Raw genomic sequence first — 10,949 nt, forward strand, 5'->3', positions numbered from 1 at the left:
TCTTTCATGTCTCGTGCTCTCGCCAGCAGGGTTCGACACTGACTTTCCTGAAACTTGCGGGATCCCCCGTACCTCCCAAATTTTCCTTACGGAGGGGCCCCCGTACCAGGCTCCTGTACTGGCCGAAAACCTTACGGGGGCCCCCGTAACCCCGCAAAACCTTTACGGGGACACTGTCCTTGGCTAAAACGCTGTGGAAAGTGACACTTTGCATTTTGTTTTGCCCTGTAAATCGTTATTTATGTTTTTTTCCCGTGAACCATTACACACGGGGGCACGGCACACTCAGCGAAAGCCAAGCGCCTTGGCCGCCGCGGCCGCCCATCCCTTCTGCTCCTCTTTCTCGTCCTCCTCATCCTCCTCCTCATCAAAATCCTCATCCACGCACGACTCATCGGTATCTCGTTCTACGTCGGTCTCGTAGTCACTGTCACTAAAAGCCTCATCGTCACTAGCGGGATATGTTGCTTGTACCAGTAATTCAATCTCTGGGTCCGTCGCAACCTCCTCGTTATCATCCTCTCCGTATGGATTCAAATTAATTTTGCTAACGTCAGAAAACAACTTGTGAATAATGCCTGTATAACCCTTACGCGAGTAGATCCCAGCAGCCTGATCAATCAGTGGCTTCGCCCCGGTATCAGCAGCAGGTCCCAACATGCCCACACGAAGTAGCGAACCAACCGTTTCCAGCTTTAGCCGGTTCGTCAAATATTGCAATATGAATTATGCCTGCCAAGTGTGTGGCTTTATCCTTTATATGGTCCGTCCTCTCCCCTACAGGGCCCCGTAAGGCATCTTATAAATCCTTAAATTCCTTACGGGAGTCACCGTAACCGGCCTTCGGCCTGTTCGGGGGCGGCCCCGTACGGGGCGCTTCGCGCCCCAAAATCTTTACGGGAGCCACCGCAAAGTCCTACGGACCCGTACGGGGATACCGAAAAAAGGCCAAAAACTTACGGGCCCCGTACGGGGTGTCAAACACTGCTCGCCAGCAACTAACTCTGGTTCGTTCGTTCGTTCACACAGTTGATTGTAACGGACGAACATACCACGAACACACGAGGTCTGGACTTTACCCTGAACCCTAAGAGGCCACCGACTAGAACAATTAAGAGTTGGTTGAGTCGCCACAGCTTAAAACATGTGTCCTCTGGATGGATCTGTCCGCACAGCCACACCCAGTTGAACTCAGCAGCTTCAAGTATCACCGCTGTTGTCGTTAGCTTGCCTTACAGCTAACAGCTAAAACAGCTAACAGCCGCCTAACAGCTTACCAGCTGAGGGTGTAGATAAGTCCGATATCAGTGCTTGGCGGTCCCTCATCACATGCTCATGTGGGCAGAGGTTCACGTAAAAGAACCCCCCCGGCTCGGCAGATGCACCATTCCAGTTCCAAGAAAGCTCCAGAAACACCTGTTCAGACGTTTCTTAGCACCTGTCATAGACAGCACCAAGAGCAACATCCGTAGCAGCAGCAGGGCCGCCGTACACCAAAACCCGGTCCGGGTAAGTTTTCAGGTCCATCGATCTTTGTGTACCTGGCAAACCTTGTCCGTACTGGACGATCAAGGCTTAAGAGTTGCTTGTAGTGGCGGACACCACACACTCCGAGGCGGTTGGTGGTTACTGAACGGGCAATCTGGGGGTTAGATCCATCACACGACACACCTGACGCCATCATGGACGTTATTGCAGTCATTCATTCATATGCACACGGGCTGCCAATACAGCGACACCTATCCTTGCCTGTGGGCAAAGGCCCCCATAGCAAGTTACTTGCCTCGCCTAGCAAGGGTTCTCGCGCAGGGCTCACGTCTAAGATCTAGCCCGGTAAGATCACGACAGGTGTGTCAGGGCAAGTCTTGCACGAGCTAGGGAAGCGGAGGTCGAAGAGGGTCACAGTTCCCAGGGAGTGGCGTGCGGGTCAGCTGACAGACACCCAGGATGTTGTAGCGCATCAAAAAGGTTATGAAAGTAGGAAAGACATGTCTGTCTCAGGCTGGCAGTGCCCCGGCCACGGTAACAAACCGTGCTCTGATCGAGAATCGAGTGTGAGCAGAGATTGAACCCTCCGTCCTTTCTGTGAGCAGAGACGATTTTCAGTAATTTTGGGAGCTTCGAGATTTGGTGTCGTACAGATCCTTGGATTAAGGGTTCCGGTATGTTCTTGCGAATAATTCCTTGACAGCCATGACAGTTACCAAAGGATCTGTTGTATTTGTTATCATATTTGCGTAATTCTTAACAAGCACTTCAGTAATGTGTAGCTGTCACGCTACAACACAGATCCCCAGATTGATTTAAATGATATACATGTTTCATCTAAGCAGCAACAGGAGGTTGTTGCGGGGCCGTCGGCATCACAGCTCCCAACAACCTGCAATTGCTCTCGTCCACGGAGTTGGCGAGCATACTGCCACCGGCAGCCCTAAGTCGCTGCGCCGGCGCCGCTACTGCACAACCAAGTACATCCAAGCGTCCATCAGTCCCGCATTCCGGGAAACACATCCACCATGCAAATGCAAGATATACAAAGCATGCAACCATAAACACAGGCATGCGTCCTCCCCAGCCTTTTTCCTATCCTAGCCGGCCATCTTCGCAACAGTCCGTCCCATCCCATCACCAGCACTTCCCTCCCCCCACCCGCCTCCTCCTCTAGCACCTGCTGCCCATCTAATCCTCCGCCTCCTCCTCGTCCTCTGCCGGCGGCACCGGCTTGAGCTCCAGCTCCTGCGTCTCCACCTGTGCCCAGTCGAACTCCGCAGCCACCGGTGGGGGCGGCAGCGGCACAAACGGCGCGTTCTTGATGCCCCAGCCCACATAGCAGCACGTCCACACGCCCTCACGTGCACCGCACACGGCCCCCGGCCACACCAAGCTACGCAGACCCCCCGCCTGCTTCTTGACGGCCTCGCTGGCTGAGCTGTAAAGCGGTATCCAGGCGGCTTGTTCGTTGGGCAGTTGGGCATCTTCCTCCAGGGAGGCCAACAGCTCGGGACCCTCCTGATGGGTCAGTGAGGGTGGTGGAGTTGGAGTAGCCGCAGGGCGATCAGAAGAGGCTTCAGAGGAAAAGTAATCGGAATTGTAGGCAGGAAGCAGGAACAGGCATCAACGGGGGAGAAGAGCAGGGTGCCTCCCCAACGTGGAGGAGGGAGGTTCCCGAGCTAAGGGGTTTCCCAGGGGAAGGTAGAAGCGTGTGAAGCTAGAACGGAGCGTAGGGGACTGAGAACCGGGGTTTGGGGGCCGAAGGGAATAAGGGTAACATCACGAAGTGGTGTGCAAGATGCGGAGGAGGGCAAGAGAAGCTTCGCCGCTGCTACCACCAAACCAATCGGCCGCTGGCCGACCGGCCAGCCACTAACTGCTGCCCTGTTTCAGCTGAACGATGGAATAATAATAATTGCGGAGCAGAGGGGCCCGCTTGCTGCTGTCCCTCGTTGTGAAATGATGATGATGGCCGCCCTTCGCCGCCACTCCGTTGCCCCATTCCGTCATTCAATCTGCACCGTTTAACAACAAAGTCCGTTTAACCTAGTCGCGGTCCCCACATTCCCGTCATCACGCTCCGGGCCGTAGCTTCCCCCTGTGTCGGCCAGAACAATCTCCTCAGTGCCCCTCACCTCCAGCTCATCCTCATTGTAGAACTCGTCCTCATCAGCATCCTCCGGCAGCTCCCGTTTGAATACCTCACAGCGGCCCTGGGACTTGAGGTGTGGTCGTCTGGAGGGGCGGGATGTGGACGGGGAGGCAGTGGGAGGTCAGGCAGGCCGGGTCTCCGGTTCATGACAGCGTTCAAATTGAAAACCAAGTCATGGAAGGGCACTGTGAAAGAGCCCAAAGCCCGCAGGGTACCACACGGCGGGAGGGCAGGCAGGTTGGAGCGTTAGGCAGTATATGAAGCAGCAGGTGGACATGTAGAGGAGTCCAGTAGGGAAAGGGAAAAGGAGAGAGCTGTCGTTGTTGTTATTGTGTTGTTATTGTGTTGTTATTGTGTTATTGTATTGTTGTTGTTGTTGTTGTTGTTGTCGAGAAACTGCTACAGGAGGTTGGGTAAGGGTAAAAGCCCTAAGCCAGTCTCTTGGGAACCTAGGCCAGTCGTGTTCCCTACAGGCTCTTTCAGAGAGTGGTCCACCAGACCTCCTCGGTACGTTTTCATATTCCATTTATAACAATCTCAACTTCAAAGCCTTCTTTCCCCTTTCTGTACCGCGGCGGATTCCCCTCGTCCTCATAAAACACGCTACCCACTCACACATGCACCCAGGCCGACGGCACCGCCATCTCCCGTCCTGGCGGCGGCTCCCAATCCTCGGCTGCTTCCAGCTCCCCCGTCTCGTCATTCACCGAGTAGAAGTCCGTGGGAGCCACCACCGTAGCGGCGCCGATGCGCGCAATGAGCGCACGCAGGTAGTTGGCCTCGTTGCCGGGGAAAGCGGGGTAGGTGGAGACGTGGGAGGTGAGGCGGCCGGTGAGCAGTTTCTTGATCTTCCGGGAGGCTTTGACTTGGGCTGGGGTGACGTCGGGCAAGCGTGTGAGGGGCCCGCCCAGAGCGCTGCATACCAGGTACGTGTACTTGTTGGCGCCGGTGGCGGGACCCTCCGACGGGACTTCGGGCGTGGCGGCAGGTGTGGACGCGGAAGCAGCAGCACTGCCACCTGTAGCTGTACGAGCGTACGTACGGGACACAGCAAGCGGGTCGCGCGCGCGAGGGAGAGATGTGAAAGCCAAAACTTCAGAGAAAAAAAGCCTAAGTAAGGGGTCCTACAAAACATCCAGAGGCCAGTTAAATCCCCTCGCGTGAGACCCGGGAAAGGTGCTGACGACTCAGCCGACCCGGCCCTCCTTCCATGCCCCTAGGCCTAAACAACTCTCCTTTATTGTCTTTTATATAATATTTTTTGAAACCTACACAAAAATAAAAATTTAATTATTTTATTGCTTTTTAATCCTAAGCCAAAATATACTAATTACTAAGCGTAATTCGGTATTAAATTACCCACCCACTCGAGCCCTCCGGCGCTTTTCCTTCCCCCCTTCAGCTCCCACCTTGCCCGTCGGCCGCCGGTGCGGGCGCTTCCGCTGGTGCATCCGAGCGTGCCTTGAACGCCACCTCAAAGACGTAGTAGTCAGCATACAGGCCCAGGAACTTGCCGAAGAAGCGGACCGACTTGACAGATAGTTTGGGGTCCTCGCCGATGCGCTTGGCGGCTAGGGCGACGTTGATGCCCACCTCCCGACCCAGACCCACACCCAGACAGTCCAGGACCATGGCCGCGCCGCTCATGTTCTCGCACTCAAACTGTTTTGTTTTGCGTTGTGTTGCGTTGTGTTGCGTTGCGTGCGGCGTGTGTGGGGAAGTGTGGCGGCAACAGGTTGTTGGCAACAAGGTCTAGGTAAGTGCCCAACCAGGACGTGGAGTACAAGAACCAAATGGAAATGAACAAGAAGCTAAAGCAACAAAAGATAAGACGGGTGTGCAGGGCCTTGTTTAGGTGCAGTTGTGACATAAGCGGCATTATGTTGGCGCATAGCATGTTTTCAGGAGGCTTATTCAGTTCTCTTTTGAGGCGCTTACTAGTTCCAAGCACTGAGGCACACTCTGAGCCAAACGTACTTAACCCCCATCCTCGCCCGTCACCCCGTCAACCCCGCAACTCCGTGTGGAGTTCAGTATCGCTGCTACCCTCGCTGTCTGCCTTCCCATCGCTGCACAATGACTATCACCCATTTGCCAAGATGATGCCAATTCCCCTTCCAATTCCTCTCTCTCTCTCTCTCTCTCTCTCTCCCCTCTTCCTCCCGAGCACAAATCTTTCCGTGGAATACGTATCCTGCCCCAAGCCCCTCCCGCTGCACCCCATGCGTCCTATTTCGTGTTCTCGTTCAGGTAGTAATGCCCGGGTTCATTTGTACTTCATTTGTACCCATTACCATCAATCATCCATGCCGTTCTGATCCGCATCTCAAGGTATGTATTCGCTCGTCCCACACTGCCCCATGGACCCATCCCCCGGCGGTCCTACGGCCACACGGCGGCCGGCCACCCCGGGTGGCCCAACCAGCTCCCACCTCATTGGGCGGGTCAGCTGGGTAGGGCTCTCCCGTCTGCGGGTTGATGGGCAGCTCCGGATCCCTGCGGGTGGGGGAGGGTGGGGGTTTGGGTGACGACAGCACACAACAAGGGTGTGGCCTGTGCGAGTACATGCGAGTATGTGCTTTCGAGTATGTGCGTTTGGCGTCAAAACACAAAGGCAGGTGGTGGGCTGTGTGGGCTGTGCGTGAAAGTCAGCCAGGACGCAAACATTCAGAAGTTGCAGCAGCCCCGGCAGAAATTATCACAGCAGGTTGGGAAGAGGAGCGGCTCCCGACCGATGCGGGGCTCGGGAGGTCCTCCTGGCTTTTCACCATACCGGTTTCAAACTGATTCAAACCCTCAATGCGGTATATATATGTATGTATGTATATTACAATCCCGAGCCTTTGCTCGATCAGCAGCTTCCGGTCTGCAGATAGCCCGCCACACGACCACCAGCCAGGTCGGTCAGGCCGGCCTGCAGCAGCTGTAGCACCACCAGCCAGGCTGGGAGTGAGCGCGTCAGGTGGAGGAGCCGTGCGGCGCTGTGTCAGCCGTATAAACCCCACTCTCTCTCCTCTTCCTCCCCCCCCGGACTAAGGGGCTGGCTGGCCACCATAGAGCCGCCCATGTTGCGCCAGGTATCACGCAAAGGCCCTCTTCTCCATCTTCCCCTTCCGGCCCGTGAAGCTTCCTTCCCCTAGTGGTGAACTGTGAACCCCCCCTCTCAGCCAAGCGGGGGTCCTCCGGGTTAGCATCATCGCGGGTGTTCAGCCCGTGAGCCGAAGAGCTGCCCCAGGTCCCCAACCCCGCAGATAGCTCTGGCCCCCCCTAGACAGGCCCCGTTCGGTTGGTATTGGTATGCTGTGTTACCAATACCAATACCGGGTGGGGCGGGTGGGGCTAGCGCAGCCTGAATGCCCGCCGAGTGAAACAGGGCCGGGTCGGGTGGGGTCGGGTGACCATGTGGTGTTTTTTTATGATCTGACACGCGATGACGATGTTGTGCTGTGCACGCTTGGATCAAGTGTTAAGCGTGATGGGGCCCAGCAAGGGGAGACTGGCAGCCATGCGGGACAAGGGGAGACCGGCAGCCTGGTAGAGGTGTTGATCCAAGCTATGGGTCGACCCGTAGCAAAAGTGTTCGCTGCAGTGTCCCCAGTGTTAAGGAGGCAGGTCTGGCACCGCGGCCCAGGGCAGGCAGCTGCCTTGCCGCCATACGCACCCGAAGAGGCTGGCGGCCGCGGCTGTTTGCGTGGCATCCGGCACGACCTGCAGCACGCATGCGGTCGGGGGCCATTGTTTGGAGATCGGAAACTGGCTTGGGAGCCGGAGATTTGGGTCGTGTAAAGTGCGGCGAAGGCCTGGGTTGGGTGTTTGTGTGACGGGTATCTGACCCCGTAGTCGGTGTCCGGAACGGGGCAACTGGACAACCGTCTCACCGGGACTGGTACCAGGGGTGAAGACTCCTTTGCATCGAAGGTGGATTTCTTTACGAGCAGCGACGCCTCAAGCAGGTCAACAGCCTTGGATGGCTGATCTTCGAGGACCTGATACGCGGGTTTGACGCATAGTTTTTCAAGTCCCGCCATCAATACTGTCCAAAGACGCCAAAGCAGTTGGTGATCGCTGTGGCACAAGCTTGAACGCAGGGAAGCGGACCCGACATGCAAGGACCGAATAGCCTAAGGCATGGTTGATTCCGTTACAGCGTGACGCACCTTGTTTACTAGCCTCACTAAGTGATCATACATGGACGTGCCATCGTTAGCGGAGTAGACCTGCAAGTAGGCCAGCGCCTGCGCCGCATTGTCTAAGGCCGTCATTCTATCAGGCCCTTATTATTGTAAGGGTAATACGTAGCTATTTAGCGGGTAGGACTTCAGAAATGCGGTAATCCGAGTTCTAACGTAAAAGCATTACAGGTAACCTTGAATGGGACATGGTCATAAAGTTACAAATTGTAGTGTAACAACTACTGAATAGTAAGCACAAATTAGGATAATTTGCAAGCTGCGACTTCGAAATTACGGAAGTCCAGTACGGCACAAGCGACTTGCAAAGAAAAACCAGAGTTTACTGATACCAAAAGTAGCCCACTAGTCGAGGGTTTATTTTGCTAGGGTAATGGATTCCAGGGGTGGTTGAGCGCATTGTTCCATGCTGTAAGGGCTCCCTGGAGTGCACCGACTGGTAGTAGTTTCTGCGGCACACTCCAAGTACGCACCACATCAACGTTTAGTGTATTTAGTATCCACACAAACCTAAATATCAAGCATCTGTCACTCCGTGACACCCTACGATCTCTCTATTCTTCTAGTGTTTCCTCTATCACACAACTAGGAAAATGTTGGTCGCTAAGCGCAATGCTGTTCAGGTTCGTGCATCTGGTAGTGCTGCACTGTCTATGAGCCGCTCGGCGGCAAGGTCTGTGGCAGTGTCTTCGCGCATCGCTCTGTCCTCTTGGGACGATTGCCGGCAGACGGCGTCGTCCCTCGCTCAGTCTGCTCCCAAGTTGCAAAATACTTCAAGTAAGTTGCAATGCAGATGCGGAGCGCTGAATTCCCCCGCATTTGAGGTTTCCTAATCTTGCGTCTGCGTGACGATTCTCACGCGCAGATGCTCCCCGGCGTAAGCCAGTGACAATGATGGGCAACAAGGCTACGACTGGTCCTTTTGCGCCTCTTGTGGTTGTTGTGCGGGGAGCGATAGGCGAGAAGGAATTTAACCAGTTCCGTGGCAAGGCTATTTCTCTCCACTCACAGGGTGAGACACGAAAAATATGCGTCTGAACGTTTTAATAACAACATCTGTAGAAATCCAAGCTGTTTCAAGTGGGGGTTCCTCGTAGTCGCCCCGCGAGTGGCTACAAAAAAAGTCTGGCCAGGCAATTTTCTAGGTGGAAATCGCGCGTGCTTGCCTCCACGATCACCAAATGTATTATGCTGTTCCTCGTGTACACGCAGTGATCAAGGATTTCTGCAAGCTCCTTGGTGTTGACAACAAGCAGGTTCAGGGCGTGATTCGCCTCGCCAAGAAGAATGGCGAGAAGCTGGGCTTCCTGGCATAAGCAAGATAGTTGTACCTGGGTCGGCGACCGGATGATGTGTATTCAACAGAGCGTTGATGGCCGTGCCCATACCTGCGAGCATACCAATGATGCATGACAGCAATCAAATGATAGTGCGGTGGCGAGGGTTTCCTTCCAATGCATATGTAAAATGGCAGGGCGGAAGGGAAGGGCTAATTTTGTTACGTGGAATAGGGAGGATAACTAAACTTATGAGAGGGTGGGGAATTACGCTGACGCATTGTCAAGTGGAGCGAAGTGGAAGAGTGGTTGCGATGGAGTGTGTTGCGATTTGAAAAAACAAAACTGTTCCATATTCGCAGAACGTGCTGCGATAAGCAAGCAGGTCTTAACGTCAAGAATGTTGAAAGTATTTTGACGCTACTAAGGACTGTCGCGCTGGTTTCATTATTTCGAGAGGTTGCGATTCGGATTGGGATTGACTGGCAGCGGTTGCAAGGGGAATCGCTGTGCCGCGTGTGGTCGTGCATCTGTGTGCTGAAGACGCTAGATGTGAGTGTGTCTCATTTTATCCGTTTACCCACTGTGTGCTGTGATGCGCACCGTTGATGGTTGGGGTGCGGTGGTTTCGATATAGTGCATTTTAAGCTTTGCGCTAGGATTAGGCAGAAAGATGATTTAACGTGAAGTAGACAGCCAAAGTTCGTTCTTGCTCCGCTGGGGCTTTAGAAGTGGCCATGCTCATGTTTTTTGTAAAACGGCAACTATTTACTAACCGTTACAAAACAACGATATGTACATAGCAAGTAGTTGCACTTCATTTTCACCACAACAGCACGATCTGAGGGTGGGAAGTGGCTGGCGATATTGGAACAACATAGATATTTATCGGGACAATCCTTCAAAATTTCTCCTGTAGCGACAAAACGCGTTGATGTGAGGCAAATGTTGAGACATGTTGGGTTTCGTAACACGCAGTTATTTGGGTTCGAATCTGCGACGAGGATAGATTACCCTGATGGTTTTGTTGCGGCCAGGAATAGGGCTCGAAGGCGCTTTCCGACAGTTGCGTGATTAGGCACGTTTCGACAGTAATGTTAGTTCGACACCTCCGCCATATTCGTTGGCGAGGAAGTGTCAGCTTCAGAGAGGCAGTCTTCGCCAGAAGTATAAAAGGTGAAACCTTTTCGACTACCAATGGAGAAGAAAATAAGGGGGGAAAAGAATAACAATAAAAGTAATGGATTAATGGGTCCGTTAGCCGACAACTGTAACAGCCGAGGACTGGTTGTTGAGTAGGCCTCTACCCGAAGGAGCGGTGATAACGGCACTAAGGGAGCGTTTGATGAGCGGCTAGGACCATACGCGTCTGACTGTCTTGCCAGAGGAGTACCCATCAGATGGGAAGCAACTGGGAGTGCAAATGGCGAAGTGTAAGCACTGGATGGGGCTGCCCTTTTCAGGAGCCGCAGCCGTCATGTGGCCAACACATGCTATCCTCGTTTAGCACATCGTAAGCTAATGCAGATTCGTTTATGTTGCTGGGCTTTGGAGGCAAACAGAGCACGAAGGGGCAAGTACCATGTCCCCAGGGAGCAGCGGCTTTGCCGCTGTTGTGATACTAATAGCCGAATCGAGGATGAAAAACACGTGTTATTGGAATGCCCAGCCTATAATGCTGAAGAGGGATTCGATTATCAACAGAGCATGTTGGAGGCCATGAAATGGGAACCAGCACGTCTGGCGAGGATGTTGGAACGTATGTGGGCTCACCCAAACTCAGTTACCCCCATTGGACGCTAGTCTGGGCTGATGTGCGGTGTTTCCTTTTCTCCGTGG

General features: G+C 54.0%; 3 protein-coding genes across 3 annotated transcripts; 1 reads left to right on the forward strand and 2 right to left on the reverse strand.

Annotated features, from left to right (window-relative positions):
* Positions 1-285: 285 nt before the first annotated feature.
* On the reverse strand, positions 286-660 carry VOLCADRAFT_108339 (uncharacterized protein; the record flags this gene model as incomplete). Its single annotated transcript, XM_002958804.1, has 1 exon — positions 286-660. The coding sequence occupies one exon, from the start codon at positions 658-660 to the stop codon at positions 286-288; it is 375 nt and encodes a 124-aa protein (XP_002958850.1).
* A 1,628-nt stretch (positions 661-2,288) lies between these two features.
* Positions 2,289-8,045, reverse strand: VOLCADRAFT_84657 (uncharacterized protein). Its single transcript, XM_002958805.1, has 9 exons — positions 7,801-8,045; positions 7,522-7,629; positions 7,305-7,351; positions 6,076-6,139; positions 5,053-5,305; positions 4,259-4,661; positions 3,627-3,726; positions 2,669-3,009; positions 2,289-2,456 (listed from the first exon to the last, which is right to left on the reverse strand). The coding sequence occupies exons 1-8, from the start codon at positions 7,903-7,905 to the stop codon at positions 2,680-2,682; spliced, it is 1,410 nt and encodes a 469-aa protein (XP_002958851.1). The 5' UTR covers positions 7,906-8,045; the 3' UTR covers positions 2,289-2,456; positions 2,669-2,679.
* Positions 8,046-8,309: 264 nt separating this feature from the next.
* Positions 8,310-9,883, forward strand: gon32 (thylakoid membrane protein). The gene is made up of 3 exons (XM_002958787.1): positions 8,310-8,610; positions 8,699-8,845; positions 9,046-9,883. Exons 1-3 carry the CDS (start codon positions 8,427-8,429, stop codon positions 9,147-9,149), a joined length of 435 nt encoding a protein of 144 aa, XP_002958833.1. The 5' UTR covers positions 8,310-8,426; the 3' UTR covers positions 9,150-9,883.
* Positions 9,884-10,949: the final 1,066 nt, after the last annotated feature.

This window comes from Volvox carteri, assembly GCF_000143455.1.
Source record: "Volvox carteri f. nagariensis unplaced genomic scaffold VOLCAscaffold_107, whole genome shotgun sequence".
Classification (NCBI taxonomy): domain Eukaryota; kingdom Viridiplantae; phylum Chlorophyta; class Chlorophyceae; order Chlamydomonadales; family Volvocaceae; genus Volvox; species Volvox carteri.